Source organism: Lathamus discolor, chromosome Z (assembly GCF_037157495.1).
Source record: "Lathamus discolor isolate bLatDis1 chromosome Z, bLatDis1.hap1, whole genome shotgun sequence".
NCBI classification, from domain to species: domain Eukaryota; kingdom Metazoa; phylum Chordata; class Aves; order Psittaciformes; family Psittacidae; genus Lathamus; species Lathamus discolor.
The window spans coordinates 1,376,528-1,392,537 of record NC_088909.1 but is presented as its reverse complement, the minus strand read 5'-3'; the positions used below and the strand labels follow the sequence as shown (position 1 = coordinate 1,392,537).

Here is a 16,010-nt window from a genome sequence, read left to right as displayed (position 1 = left end):
CCCTAAAGTGATCTGTCTTCATTTAGACCTCAAAACTTGTAACAGCCCTTCTTCCGGAGCTGTTTGTCAAAGAACTTTGTGTTTCTATCTGGGTTGTTGATGGCTATTGCTTGTGGCGCTTTCAATGGGGAGCAGAAGCTTCAGATGGCAGATCATGGTTCAGCACAAGTATGTTTGCAGGCTCTTCTTGTGCCCTGCGTCGTCGTTGTAGCACGTAGCATGGGAATACTTCTCCAACACTGTCTCCAAGGAATTGAAATTCATCTGACTTGAGAGCTAGTGCTTGGTGAGAAGTAGCAAATTAACAGTGCAGTGTTCAAGTTCTCATTTTTGAGACCCGGGTTTGTGCTCTGGCTTCACACAGTGTCACTGACCCAGCATCCCTCTCTGCTGCTGGTGTACACGTGGAGCCGCTGGACCTCTTCTGCGGACTAGTACGCGCTGTCACAGTGCCGAAGTGCTCCTAACGGGTTACTGCACTCTCCAGCACTCAGGCACTTACTTCCGTAAATAACATTCTGAGTCCCAGAATATTTCTTTCATTAATTCCCTTTTCATATGTTTCACATGAGTGCGCCTTTCCGTTTGCTAGTCTCAGTTCAAGATACAGGTAGAATTAAAAAGACATATTTTCAAAAACCCTTCTAAATTCACAAATGGAATGTGTTGTAAGATTTTTACACTGTTATTTGTTTGGTATAATCTTCAAGGCAAGATTGTGTTTGCATTTAAGAACCTGTCACCAAGTATATAAAATAAGTGTTTATTCCTGTCTGTTCTTTCTCTTTGTGGTTTCTTTTTTTGCACCCTATCTCTTGTTTTCCCCCTTCTTTGCCAGTTCCCGACAGTAGAGGTGAATAACACCATGCTTGTCGTAGTACTCATGTTCTTTATCAACTCTCCTCCTGTGCCATCATCTGAGCAAGCATATGCAGCATTGCTCAGCTTTTCTCTTACAGTTCTCTTATCTTCCCTATTACTCTCTCAGTTCTTCTCCAGCTCTTTCTCAAATGCCTTTATGCTTTTTATCTGCCTGCTTTACTTTAGCAGCTCCCTGTCCTCTCACTGTCCTGCCCTCTGTCTGGGCCCTGCTGAGGTGTCCTGCACCCCGTGGGCTGCAGGGGGTGTTGGTGACCACCTCTTGACTGAGTGCTCCCAACCAACTGTGAGAACTGAACATGCCCCAGGTAGGTGCCGCATTGTAAAACCCATTAAAAAACCCAGGTTGACAGGCCCCAGAGTCTGAGTAACAAAATACAGGGAGATAGGGAAGAACAGCACCAGCAGATCACTAACTCTGAACTGGCCATGCCCACAGCCTCGAGCAGGGCACAGCTCAACTCTGCCCACCACTCATGTATCTGAATCAAGGAGCTGTCCCAGCACAAAGACCTCAGTCTCTGCAATCTGCATCCCATTGGATTCATGGTGCTTAGTGTGTAAATACCTTCTGAGGACTTGAACAAATCTTACTAGCTTCTAACAAAATTGGTGGAAGACATCTTGGCCTTTTAAGAGCAGTGGACAGAAATTGAGCCCATTTCTTAGGCTAGCAAGTGTAACCAGTTTGCTAAGGGTTTGTGTTACACTATTGTGAAATGGTGTGTCTCTCAGCCGGGCTGTTGGCAGAACACAGTCTGGAATGGGTGCAATTGGGCTGGTCCATCTTCTCTGCCTAAGCCCTCTGTGTCCTGCAGGATACAGGGCAACCACTCATTAGGAGCTGGGGACACTCCACAGAGGATGCATCCAACACAACTGTAGTTCTGTGGAGGACAGTCCTAATAGGTGAGTCACCTGCTGAGCTGGAGCAGAGCCTCATCCTGCTGCTGCGGAGCACAGCAGTTCTGCTGAGAGCCGTCAAGTCTGGCTTAGCCATGAAGATCATCCTCCTGCTCATTCCTCTTTTTCCACCTGGCCACTGCCACTGGCCCTGGGCAGCTGTTCTGTTTGGTATCTAGAAATAGGTGTGTGGAGGAAGATTGCTTTTCTTGCTTCAAGTCAAAGAGCATGTAGGTCAAGAAGGTGGTTCTTTTTTTGCATTAAATGACAAATATTTTGAAATCACTTCATGAAGTCATGTGGCAGAATGAAAGGTTCCTAATTTTGCTCATTTTACTTGAGATTCCTGTCTCAGTCTGACATGTGAATGAGGTCTTGGTGCCACCACAAGGGAATTGCAGTCCAGTAAATGGGAGTCAGGTCCCTTTCGACACAGCGTCTTTGCGCTGGGTGTTTGGAGGAGGCTCCAGTTAATAATACCTTATCAGACGCCTTTCAGGAACCTGCAGTGTCTAATATGTCTGTTGCCATAGTAACGCTGCTTGCTTGTGCTCAGCATCCCAGAGCTGGCTGTTCCAGGCTCCATCCTTTCGTATCAGCAAGCAGCCAGGCTGGCTATCCCATGGGATGCCGAGTCCTCCCCGCTGGCCCGGCCGCTGGGACTGAGGCGACAGAGAGTGGAGAGCCACGCAAAATGCTCACAGGTGGTGTGGAGCCCAGGGTGCACCGTGGGGCAGGGGCTCCCAACATCCCCCATCTCCTGCAGCTTCCCTTCCATGGGGCTGGTGAATGGATGTGGTCAAGTTCATTTCATGTAGCACTGCAGCCTCCGAGCGGGTGGAATCGCTGTCTTTCCACATAACAGCCTTTTGGCTAATCTTGGGCCTGCACCGCTTCAGCAGAGAGCCCCTTAATGAGGGTGAAGTGCAGTTCGTCGGCACAGTCGATTGACAAGACTGATGGGCTCAAGCCAGGAGAAGGGACAGCTTCCCAGGAGCCTCCGGGAGCGGGGAGATCTCCCTCCTCCCACAGCCGGCTTTATCCTTCTGCACATTCCTCTCCCATCATTTCTGTTGTCAGTTTTGTCTTCCTTGGTTTAGGACATATTCCCAATGTTTCAGCCGTCTTTCCATCTTTTTCTGTTCTCCCTTGGCCTTAAGAGTAATTCTTGCCAGTCTCTGCCATCCTTACTTCTCCCTCTTGCCATCTGTACATTTTTTCCCTCTTTCCTATTGTCTTTTCTTACTGCTCTCTCCCTTCTGCTGTCATTCAATTTTTCTCTCTCCCTCCTTCTCACCCCCTCTCACTCCCCCCTTTCCCTCTCAGTCTGTGTCTCATTCTCCATCTAGGATGAAGGTAATGAAAATAATCGGGCTTCATTAATTCTGAGCCCTGTGAGATGATAGCCATTTGGAGCCATGTTTGCCAATTAGATGGTCTAAATTAGAAGTGACCTTGGTATACTGCCATCGCTTTGCTTCTCTGAGTCTAATGAAGCTTTTCACTCCAGCACCCTCTCTCTCTCTTTGTAATGGAAATTACCTCCTTTGTCTGGTTCAGGAACCTTGCATTGCATGTGTGTTTCCCCCTGGTTGCATGGACATAGGGATAGTAATGTATCTCCTCAGACCCGTTCGAGAGATTTGCTTTTCAAAGCTGCATGATATCAGTATTATGGGGCATTTCCAGAGAAACTGCATAGACTGTCCACACCTTTGGTCCCTCAGTGCAGAGGAAGGTCAGAGCAGGCAGATCGAGTGCACAGGGGGAGCTGGCTATTCACCCTGTCCAAGATTAATTCACTGAACGTGCCAGGCATATCGTTGTGTCGTGCCGCCAGGGCCAGCACAGGAGGGGGGTTCAGCTCAGAGCCTCCAGCCAATGCTGATAACAGTTCTGCAGTTCATCATCTTAAAGATCTGGTAGATTCAGTAGTGGCAGGAGCCACGCGTGTCACTGCTGTAGGTTGTCTCTGGTGAGGAGTGGACCCGCAGGTTTTTCTCCAGACTGGTGACAGGTCTGTAGGTGTCCGGACATGTGTGATCTGTTGGGGATCCCTGTGGGGAAAGGGAGCCGGAGACATGGCAGGTCTGCCCTTGGGTGTTTTGTACACCCAGTCAGGGGACCACATTATCTATAGAAATGGCCACCAAATTGGGGTGCCCATGCGTGTCACTGAATCTTGTCATCATGAAGAAATTTTGTCTCCTTAAGGGGATCTGAATTCCATCGAAAGGGAGGGTTCTTGGAAGCAGAGAGGCTTTTCCCAATAACTTTCCATCTAGGGCAGGTAATCAACTTCTCTGCGGTCTGCTCTAGAGGGAGGTTGCCTAGCCAGCGTTCCCATCTCCAGTACAGACCAAGGGGAGATGTTTCAAAGTGGGGTGCAGGAAGGACTGCCAGTCTCTGGCACGAACTTCCCCCTCTTTTGCTCTTTCCACTGCAAAGGGGGTACAGCTTAATGTTAGAGCAAAACAAGTGTGTGCAGAAGGAGGAAAGGGAGAAGCCAGTCACATTTGTCAAACTTGCATCTGTAGGGCTGTTTTTTTAATAACAATTCACAGCGATTGACACGTTGCCATTGGGAAACTGTGTTGAAGAGACACTGAAACGGGGGGATGGAGGACGCCAGGATTTCATGCCAGGTGTTGTCTGCTCAGGTGAGAGGGAGGTAGAGAGCACTGAACAGCCGCATGCGCTAACACATGCTGTGCTCAAGATAAACACATTTCCCTCTATCACCAGAACATTTAATGCCATTTAAATACACACGAAGTAAAAAATGCTGTGCTGGTAGAGCACTGCTCCCTGTTTATTTGCCAGTGGCTGTGGTCTACTAAACCTTCCTGCCCCCTAGTACTCACAGCATTTGTTTATATTGAAAACAGCCACGATGTGCAAGACATTTTCTGCATGTACAAGGAAATGGTGTATCCGCGGATGGGTTTGAAGTGTAAAAGGACAAACAGTTCAAAATAGGCAGTCTGGAATCCACTGTAAATGCAGAACAATTGAGACGTGCAGCCCCTTGTCACTGTTTCTATTTGTGCTATGTGCTTAGGGGTGGTTGTAGGGATAAAGAGATAGAGTCATTCTGCCCTAAACAATAGCGCAGAACGGGCAGCACTTTGAGGAGAAGCCTGAATGGTGCTTGGCAGATAGAGGACTGACGTGATCTAGTTGCTGAAGCAAGACCAGTGCCTTGTTTTCAAGGTTTCACAGAGGGTCAGCTCTGTGTGGCTGGCTGGACTGCCTGCAGTTGCCCTACATCCGTATCCAGAATTTCTAGTTTCCTGCACTTTTTTCAAAGGCTTTTCTCTGTTTGCCTTTGGGGATTTTGTGCCTGTAGCAATTCAGTGCACCACAGCCTCTTTTCTTCTTCCCACCTTTTTTTTTTTCCCCTTTTTTTATTGTGGAGGGAGGGGTAGAAGTAGGATGGGAACTGGCTATGGAGATGCAGGTAGATAAAGGTAATTACTTAAACACATATAGGGCAGGACTTATTGGTTTGGAGCCCCAGATTAAGATGCAGAGGAGCATGTGAGGTTGATGATTATATTTCGGGGAGAGTTAATTGACGGAAGGTGAAGGCAGACAAAGAACCGCTGCTTACTGCCTTCTTGAATCCCAATCAGGAATTATGATTAAAGACACGGCGAGACAACAGAGGCTTGATGAATTGGTGTCTTTTTTTTTTCTTTTTTGCCGTCATTCACACTTGATTGACTTCAACCTTTCAAGTGCAAAAGTCTCTCTTTTCCATTATTATTCATAGCCATCTGAGTTTTTCTAATTAAAGTGTATGAAAACAATTACTGATCCGTCGTACTGAGTGTGGTAGTGGGGATGGCTGCCTTACTGTAATACGTATAAAAAGCCCACAGTTTCTATAATGATGTGCAGCTGAGGTGTTAGATAATTTTATTCTTTTTCTACTCTGTTGGGGTTTTTTTTAATTTCTCCTGATTTATTTTTTTGTAATTCCTAAAGATCCTAGGAAAGCGCTCTCCCTGCTGATAAAGATGAGAGGGACGTCTCCTTCTCGCCTTCCCCCCTTTGCGTCCTGCTCGTCCCCCTCCTCCAAGCCCTGCTACCAGGAATTAACTGGTGACCTTTCACGTCTTCCAACCCACCACCCACAGCCATCAGATGCTCCTGCTTAGAGCAAAAGGTGGAATGAACATGGTGTGCTCAGCTTCCCTCCCAGTGATTTATCAGGGTCAGCTGCTCTTCCTGCAGGCACCGGTGAGACCTAGGGCTCACCCCTGTGCAGCAGTTGCCCCAGTAAACAGGGGAGCTCAGCACCGCTCCCTGTCATGGGTCAGATGGCTGCAGCCCCTCTACACCAACGTCTGTTTCTGAGGTTTTTCATGGACTGGTTTTGCTTCCGTCCACTGAATGAAGCCAAGGACTAGTCTGTGTTTGCTTGGATTTGACATGTGTATAGATAAGGAAGATTTCATCTCCTGCACACAGGTTTACCTTCAGCTTCACCACAGATTTGCTAATACCTCATTTGGTTCAGTCAGAGCCTTGTGGTCCTTGGCTCTGCAGAAAGCAAGGTAAACGATGTGCAGATAAGAGCCTCACTCTCTTCTGTAGTCCAAGGTTCAAATGCCCTCTTAGTATCTGACAGAAGGATGGAGTGATGTGTTTTGCTAGCATACCTACCCATTTAGGAATGTTTATTTATGCCTCACTTCCCCAGCAGCCAGAGGCTGGGAGCAGAAGCACCACAAGCATTGCAACTCAGTGTTGGTTCCTATTCCTTCAAGTACCACAGCCCTGGTGAAAGGACAGAGCTCCCTGAGCATCAGTGGGGTGAGGCGTGCAGCCACTCCGAGCTGTGGAGATGTCTTCACTTGCCATAGGCATCTAACCAGTGCTGACAGACCTGCACTGGAATATGGTGCAGATGGTGATGGTGGTGTGGGTCTGTCTGCGCAGTTGCTGCTCTGGGAGAAGCACTGTGGGCAGCTTTTCAGGTGGTGCCAGGTACTGGCCTGGTTGTTCAGAAGGGTATATATTGTCTTGTGTCCAGTGCCAACCATGTGCAAATTGCTGGTGAGGTAGTTTGTATGTTACGTGTGTGACCCATTACATCCAAAGAAACAGTTTTCCTGAAGAAGATGAGCATGTGTATTTGACTATTTCAAAGAGCATCTCCAGCTGAAGCACTCTCCAGCTCTTTAAAACTGTTGGTGTTCAAGCACTGCACTGGTTATGGTGGTGCAGAAACACCTGAAGAGAGGTGAAGGGAGCCCATCAGTCAGAGCAAGGAAAGGGTTACCAAAAGCTTCCAGTTTGCAGACAATTTGCATTCTTTTTAGTCTCTTCTTATTCATCCTTTCCTTTGTCACCTCTCTCCTTATTTGTACTTTTCTTTCTCATGCCCCTCCTTTTCCTGCATGGATACACTTTGAAAACAGTGCTGCAATGCTCCCTAGTTCAAGATTACAGTGTACTTTACGAGGTATGATTTAATTAGGGGCCTTATTATGTTTTCAGCAGCTTAAGGTGGGCCTTTCAACTTATCTACCTAATTGGTTGCACAAGAAGTTTCACAGCCCATGACAAAACATTGTCAGTGATCAAAGTCTGAATTCTACATAAAGGAAAAATATTAATAATAAGATTATTCTTCAAGTGTGCACTGCTAATTATGTCCAGAATGTAACTGTAGAAACACTTTTGACTGATGGGAGCTTTGTCTAATAAATGTGAGTCTTCAGTGAGCCATGAAAAGTGACGCCTCTGACTTTACAATTGTGGTGTCTAATTTTGCCACTGAAGATGTGTAAAATATTTTCCTGTGTTTCTGTTCTCCCCTCATCTTTTCTCCAGGTGACAACACCTGAGGTGATGATGCCCAGCAGCATGTTTCTCCCAGCAGCCGCTCCAGAAAAAGATGGGAACTCCGCTGCAGAGGAGCTGGGGAAGCAGCCTGGTGAGTGCTGGTCACTGAGGTCCATGAGTCCCACCACTCCCTCAGCTTCCATCACCTGGTCAGGGGATGTATCTGGGGACATCTTCACATGGATGAACTTCATATGCCCAGCTGTCTCTGAAAACTGCAGTGGGACAGTGCCCAGCAGGGCCGTCTCCCTTCATCTGTGCCACAAGCAGTCTGGTGCCCCAGGAGTTCCCATGGCAGGGCAGCTCAGAGCTGAGGAACACAGGTCACCAGTGTGACCATTCATAGGGAAGTGGTGTTGAATCCTTGCAAAGGAAGGACCAGGTGTGAGTGGTGAAAAGCAGAGGTGGTGGACAGCTGAGGCGATCCATATAGAAATGCCAAAGGTGGCAGCTGCTGGCTGGAGACTGCTGCCATCTCTGCTCTACCTGCTCCACTGCCATCACAGTCTCTGGGCACACTGTCTGAGGAGCTTTGAATTGCTGGAGTCCTTCTCCAGCCCACATCTCAGCCTTTTTCATTGCCATGCTGCATTATGAAGGCATGGCTGTAAATCCATGGCAATTAGTCCTGGCTTTGTTGTGTGATATGAGAGCATCCCAAGAGCATAGCTCTGCATGGGCTGAAGAGTCTGATGTCGGACCTGGCAGGGAAGCAATGCCTGTCTTCCTTCTGTGCCCTCCTGGAAGGTCTGTAAGGAATCAGGGAATGCAGACAGTGTCATTTCCTTTCAGACAGACAGCCCTGAGGCAGTGATGCTGGTGAGGCAGCACTGGCACACCCAGGGCAGCTAATGCTGTCCTAGGCAAGGGGATCTCTTTTTTGGCCTCTACCCGTATCACACTTTTTTCCAGCAGGACAACTGTGCTCTTAGACACTGGATAAGTGGCAGTGCACTGAGTGCTTGTTCCTTCTTCTCCCTCCCATCTTCCCTCAAATGGCACCCTTTGAGCTGCTGCCAGAAGGACCTGCATTTCCTTCCTCTTGTTTCTAGCTTTGGTAGGACCAAGACTCAAATATTGCATTCAGTCTGATGAACTTTCTTACTGGAAAAGAGGCAGAACATCAAAGCAAAACAGCAAATGCACAGGTGGCTGAATGTCCTTCACTTAAAAGGAAGAATTAAAGGTGATAAATTCACTAAGGAAATGTGTGTGTGTGTGAACAATTTCCACATATTCAAAGTGGGCAAAGTAGGTTTATGCAATGGGTCATGATGAGGGTAATGGGCTGTTATTAAAATAAATGAATGAAGATAGAGGAGAAGTGTTAGAAATACCTATCGTATTGCACAGAAAACACATGGACATATTAAGGACAAAAAGAGGACATTGATCTGCCCCTCTGTGCTGGTGTAATTGTCAAGTTTGCTCTCGTTCTGTTTTCACAGAGATCCCTGAGGACTCGGGAAAGGGCCTTCTGCCATTGGACAGCACAGAGCACACCGGAGATCCCAAGCCGGTTCTGGCCGATCCAAGCTCTGCCAGGGAGGACTCCAGCTTTCTCTGCTGGAAGAAAGGCTGCAACCAGGTGTTCAAGAGCTCGGCAGCCCTGCAGACACACTTCAATGAGGTCCATGCAAAACGGCCTCAGCTGCCAGTGTCTGATCGCCACGTCTACAAGTACCGCTGTAACCAGTGCAGCCTGGCATTCAAAACCATTGAGAAACTGCAGCTTCATTCCCAGTACCATGTCATCCGGGCAGCCACCATGTGCTGCCTCTGCCAGCGCAGCTTCCGAACCTTCCAGGCCCTGAAGAAGCACCTGGAAACCAGCCATCTGGAGCTGAGTGAAGCTGACATTCAGCAGCTCTATGGTGGTCTCTTGGTCAACGGAGACCTCCTTGCGATGGGCGATCCTTCACTTGCAGAAGACCACACTATCATAGTCGAGGAAGATAAGGAGGAGGAGAGTGACTTGGAAGATAAGCAGAGCCCAACAGGTAGCGATTCAGGGTCAGTGCAAGAGGACTCTGGCTCAGAACCAAAAAGGGCCTTACCCTTCAGAAAGGGCCCTAACTTCACTATGGAGAAATTCCTAGATCCATCTCGCCCGTACAAGTGCACAGTCTGCAAGGAGTCTTTCACGCAAAAGAACATTCTCCTGGTCCATTACAATTCAGTTTCTCACCTGCATAAACTGAAAAGAGCCCTTCAAGAGTCTGCTACTGGGCAGCCTGAACCGACCAGCAGCCCAGACAACAAGCCTTTTAAGTGTAACACGTGCAACGTGGCCTACAGTCAGAGTTCAACCTTGGAGATCCATATGAGGTCTGTCCTGCACCAAACCAAGGCTCGCGCTGCCAAACTGGAAGCGGCTGGGGGCAGCAGCAGCAGTAATGGAGCTGGCAGCAGCAGCAGCAGCAGTCTTTCTTTGGGTTCATCCACACCAAGTCCAGTGAATGCTACCAGTAGTAATACTTTTACAGCCACCAACACAAGTAATTCGGGCCCAGTTCCCATTCCCAGCCTGCTCAACCAGGTATCCAGTGACAACATGGGAATTCCTACGTTAGGTAACCCTGTAAGCGCTAGTAGCTCCTCCGCTTCGGAGCCCAAAGAGGTAAACCGAAAGAAGTTGGCAGACATGATTGCATCCAGGCAGCAGCAGCAGCAGCAGCAGCAGCAGCAGCAGCAGCAGCAGCAGCAAGCTCAAACCCTGGCCCAGGCCCAGGCCCAAGTCCAGGCCCATCTGCAACAAGAACTGCAGCAGCAGGCTGCTCTTCTGCAGTCCCAGCTCTTCAATCCAGCACTTTTGCCGCACTTTCCAATGACCACTGAGACCCTGCTGCAGCTTCAGCAACAGCAGCATCTTTTGTTTCCTTTCTACATCCCTAGTGCTGAGTTCCAGCTCAATCCAGAAGTTAGTTTGCCTGTCACCAGTGGTGCGCTGACACTGACTGGTACAGGTCCAAGTCTGCTGGAGGACCTGAAGGCTCAAGTTCAGATCCCTCAGCAGAGCCATCCACAGCTCTTACAGCAGCAGCAAGGCCAGCTCTCCTTGTCACAACCTCACTCCGTCCTTATACAGAAGAGCCAGCACCCTGAGAAGAAGAATAAATCTGTACTGAAAGAGAAAGAAAAAGAAACCTCAAGGGAAAGGGAAAGTGCAGAGAGGGGAGACAGCAATGTAGCGTCTAAAGAGTCTCTACCTGATAACTTAAAGCCCAAAGAAAAGAAGGACTTTGTACCAGGAGGTAGTTCAGAGCCTTCCTTACTGCCACCACGTATTGCGTCTGATGCAAGAGGGAATGCCACAAAAGCCTTGCTGGAAAACTTCGGCTTTGAGCTTGTCATTCAGTATAATGAGAATAAGCAGAAGGTGCAGAAGAAAAATGGGAAGACAGAGCAAGGTGAGAACTTGGAAAAGCTTGAGTGTGACACATGCGGCAAATTCTTTTCAAACATCCTCATCCTGAAGAGCCATCAAGAGCATGTTCACCAACATTACTTTCCCTTCAAGCAGTTAGAGAGATTTGCCAAACAATACAGAGAACACTATGACAAACTGTACCCACTGCGGCCTCAGACCCCAGAGCCACCACCACCACCTCCTCCGCCGCCACCTCCACTTCCTCCAGCACCTCCTCAGCCAGCTTCAACTCCTACCATCCCTACGTCTGCCCCACCGATTACCTCTCCTACGATCGCACCAGCCCAGACCTCTGTGCCACTCACCCAGCTCTCCATGCCAATGGAGCTCCCCATCTTTTCACCACTGATGATGCAAACCATGCCACTACAGACATTGCCTGCGCAGCTGCCACCCCAGCTGGGTCCTGTAGACCCTTTGCCTGCCGACTTGGCCCAGTTGTACCAGCATCAGCTCAACCCTAGCCTTCTCCAGCAGCAGCAGAACAAGAGGCCACGGACACGGATCACTGACGACCAGCTCAGAGTCCTTCGGCAGTATTTCGATATTAACAATTCCCCAAGTGAGGAACAGATCAAAGAGATGGCGGACAAATCTGGACTGCCCCAGAAAGTGATCAAGCACTGGTTCAGAAACACTCTTTTCAAAGAACGCCAGCGCAACAAGGATTCCCCATACAATTTCAGTAATCCTCCCATTACCAGCCTGGAAGAACTGAAGATTGACTCACGGCCTCCTTCCCCAGAACCTCAAAAGCAGGAGTACTGGGGAAGCAAGCGGTCCTCCCGGACACGCTTTACTGACTACCAACTCAGAGTCCTGCAGGACTTCTTTGATGCCAATGCTTATCCAAAGGATGATGAATTTGAGCAGCTTTCTAACTTGCTGAACCTCCCAACGCGTGTTATAGTGGTGTGGTTTCAGAATGCCCGTCAGAAGGCTAGGAAAAACTATGAGAATCAGGGAGAAGGCAAAGATGGGGAACGACGGGAGCTTACAAATGACAGGTATATTAGAACAAGCAACTTGAACTACCAGTGCAAAAAGTGCAGTCTCGTCTTTCAGCGCATTTTTGATCTCATTAAACACCAGAAAAAGCTTTGTTACAAAGATGAGGATGAGGATGGACAGGATGATAGCCAGAATGAAGACTCTATGGATGCAATGGAGCTCTTAACTCCAACCAGTTCCTCCTGCAGCACACCAATGCCCTCGCAAGCTTACAGCACACCCACATCTTCAGCCAATGCAACCTCCTCAGCTTTTCTGCAGCTCACAGCAGAGGCAGATGATTCCTCCACCTATAGTTCTAAAGTAGAATCTACAGAAGAGAAACCAAAGCAGCCTGAACCTCCACAGCAAAACCAAACTCAAGAGAAGCAAGTGCAACCAAAGCAAGAGTCTCAACAGCAACAGGACCAAGGAGAACAAAAGACAAGTTCAGCACACCAAAAGATTTCACAGTTATCCTCCCCTTCTTCACTGCAACAGCCACCTCCCCCTCCTCAGCCCCCTCAGTGCTCCTTGTCACAGTCAAGCCCAAGTCCATCTCAGCTCTCGCATCTCTCCCTCAAACCCATTCACACATCCACCCCTCAACAGCTGGCAAACCTACCTCCTCAGCTAATCCCATACCAGTGTGACCAGTGTAAGCTGGCATTTCCTTCCTTTGAGCATTGGCAGGAGCATCAGCAGCTTCATTTTCTGAGCGCACAGAACCAGTTTATCCACCCTCCATTCCTGGACAGAACCCTGGATATGCCGTTCATGCTTTTTGATCCCAGTAATCCACTACTTGCAAGCCAGCTGCTTTCTGGGGCATTACCACAGATTCCAGCAAGTTCAGCCACTTCGCCATCAACTCCAACATCCACAATGAACACACTGAAGAGAAAGCTGGAGGAAAAGGCCAGTGCAAGTCCTGGAGAAAATGACAGTGGGACTGGAGGAGAAGAACCACAAAGGGATAAACGTCTAAGGACTACCATTACCCCAGAGCAGCTGGAAATTCTTTATCAGAAATACTTGCTCGACTCCAACCCAACGCGGAAGATGTTGGATCACATTGCTCATGAAGTGGGCTTGAAGAAACGTGTGGTGCAAGTTTGGTTTCAGAACACACGTGCGCGGGAAAGGAAGGGGCAGTTCAGAGCCGTAGGGCCTGCCCAAGCCCATAGACGGTGTCCCTTCTGCAGAGCTCTCTTTAAAGCAAAGACAGCTCTGGAAGCTCATATCCGGTCCCGTCACTGGCACGAGGCCAAGAGAGCTGGGTACAACTTGACATTGTCTGCTATGCTCTTGGATTGTGATGGGGGACTGCAAATGAAGGGAGACATCTTTGATGGAGGAAGCTTTTCCCACATGCAACCAACAAGCAGTGAGGGACATACTGTTCCTCTCTCCCCAGTGAACAAGAGCATGGAACTGTCACCTCGAACTCTGCTGAGTCCATCCTCCATTAAGGTTGAAGGGATGGAAGACTTTGAGAGTCCCTCCATATCTTCAGTCAATCTGAGCTTTGACCAGACGAAGCTAGACAATGATGACTGCTCCTCTGTTAACACTGCAATCACAGACACTACAACAGGAGATGAAGGGAATGCAGACAATGATAGTGCCACAGGGATTGCAACCGAAACCAAATCAACATCGGGACCCAGTGAGGGTCTCACAAAAGCTGCCATGATAGCAATGTCTGAATATGAAGATCGGCTGTCTTCTGGCCTGGTCAGCCCAGCTCCCAGCTTTTACAGCAAGGAGTATGATAATGAAGGTACTGTGGACTATAGTGAAACATCCAGCCTTGCAGACCCCTGCTCACCCAACCCTGGTGCAAGTGGTTCAGCCAGCAAGTCTGGAGAGAGTGGGGATCGGCCTGGGCAGAAACGCTTTCGCACTCAGATGACTAATCTCCAGCTAAAAGTTCTTAAGTCATGCTTTAATGACTACAGGACACCTACCATGCTGGAGTGTGAGGTCCTGGGCAATGACATTGGACTGCCAAAGAGAGTTGTTCAGGTCTGGTTCCAGAATGCTAGGGCAAAGGAGAAGAAGTCCAAACTCAGCATGGCCAAGCATTTTGGTATAAACCAAACAAGTTACGAGGGACCCAAAACAGAGTGCACTTTGTGTGGCATCAAGTACAGCGCTCGACTGTCTGTACGTGACCATATCTTCTCTCAACAGCATATCTCCAAAGTTAAAGAAACCATTGGAAGCCAGTTGGATAAGGAAAAGGAGTATTTTGACCCAGCTACTGTACGTCAGTTGATGGCTCAGCAGGAGCTGGACCGGATCAAAAAAGCCAATGAGGTTCTTGGTCTGGCAGCTCAACAGCAGGGCATGTTTGATAACACCCCTCTGCAAGCTCTTAACCTTCCTGCTGCATACCCAGCACTACAGGGCATCCCTCCAGTCTTGCTCCCAGGCCTCAACAGCCCATCCTTACCAGGCTTCACTCCATCCAACACAGGTGGGTATGGATGTTATCACACTGCTCACATCTTTAGCACAAGCAGACATTCTCTTGAGGAATGGCTGATACCTGGCCCTTTAGTGGAGCATATTTACTTGTCGTCAAATGAGCAATAGGTATTTTATCTTTTAATTCCTGAATGCGGGTTTTCTAGCCAGGTCTGAAACAGAGCAAGATGTAGACATTGTGTGTATCTCTTTTTCCTTAGCACAGCCTAAAAATGCTGAAGCACCTTCGAAGAAATGAAGAATAAAGGATTTATCAAAAGGAACAGGGAAAGGGCTAATGTGCTGACTGCATTGTTAATTATACGTTTCGTTATGCTCTTAAATTCAGTTTGTGTAGTGCTGTCCCAAATTTCCACTAACTGTGAACTGTTTCTAGGGAAAAGTGTGATGTGCCTGGTAGCACCGGTGACAGACTCCTGGAGCATCTTAATGTAATATCCTTATGGTGACCTCCAGGACTAATCCCAGTGCAGCTGTGGGTCGGTTTCCGAGTTATGGCTGGATAAAACCTCAAAGTAACCTTCTTAACAAACAGTGGTGTAGTCATGGGTCATATCTACTTTGAATTTTAGTAACATTTTTTTCAACAATACTACATAAAAATAAAATTTGGCAGAGTCCTTTGGGTGGCCTAATCCTAGATAACGGACTTTGTTTTTTTCGAGGATGTACCTTTTCTGTGTACCTGCTGAACGTGCGGAGTGTGTAAGATCTGTAGCAAACACTGGCAGTGGAAGATACTGCTTAGTAGACTAGCAGTGGCCTAGAAAACCTGATCCAAGAGCCTTGTTTGCCCCATACTACATCCGTGCCATCCCAGGGACAAGCCTGTGTCTGAATTCCACTTGTAACAGAGTAATCAATGTTCTCTCTGAGACTTACTTCCACTTGGAAGACTTCCCTGTTACTTCTGATGATCCTTTTTCAAATTAACTTTCATGAGGGCTGATTTACATTTGCAGAGATATACCAAGAACTGATTCCAGTGTCTTGTCTCCAGAACAGGCTTAGTCTACGTCAGGCTGGAAAGCCTGTGGCACCCTAATGCCTCGTGCTGTTACACCAGATGCCACTGCGCATCCTTGTTTTGTGCTCTGCAGCAGTACAGGTCTGCCTTTATTAGAAATAATAATGATACAAGAGTTCTCCGGAGCAAGGTTCGGAAACAGGAGGCAAGGTGTTGGTGGCTTCAAGAGAAACACCTGGTTTAAGAATGGAAATCGAGGACATGATTTTAACAGCCTCTGATACAGATGTGGGACTGAGCTGACTTTTATCGAAAAGTAAAAGCCTGATTGATTGACATTCCTTTTTGTTCTTTTTTGCTTGATAAAGCAGCCTGTCTTTGCATATTCTTAAAAATCATGTTTGCTGAAATGATAACTTTCTCTTATTGTACTGAACTGATTGGCTAATGATGAGTTGTAATCCATAGTGTGTAGCCTAAATAGGATCTGAG

The 16,010-nt window shown here is 48.0% G+C and overlaps 1 protein-coding gene across 2 annotated transcripts in view; it reads left to right on the top strand.

The window, feature by feature from the left end:
* The window catches only part of ZFHX3 (zinc finger homeobox 3), a 152,646-nt gene that overhangs the window by 132,228 nt on the left and 4,408 nt on the right, over nt 1-16,010 (top strand). For both annotated transcript variants that reach the window (XM_065661869.1, XM_065661870.1), the window contains 2 exons: nt 7,627-7,729; nt 9,087-14,540. In XM_065661869.1, the coding sequence (XP_065517941.1) occupies nt 7,627-7,729; nt 9,087-14,540 (5,557 nt within the window). The remainder of the gene's footprint in view (nt 1-7,626; nt 7,730-9,086; nt 14,541-16,010) is intronic.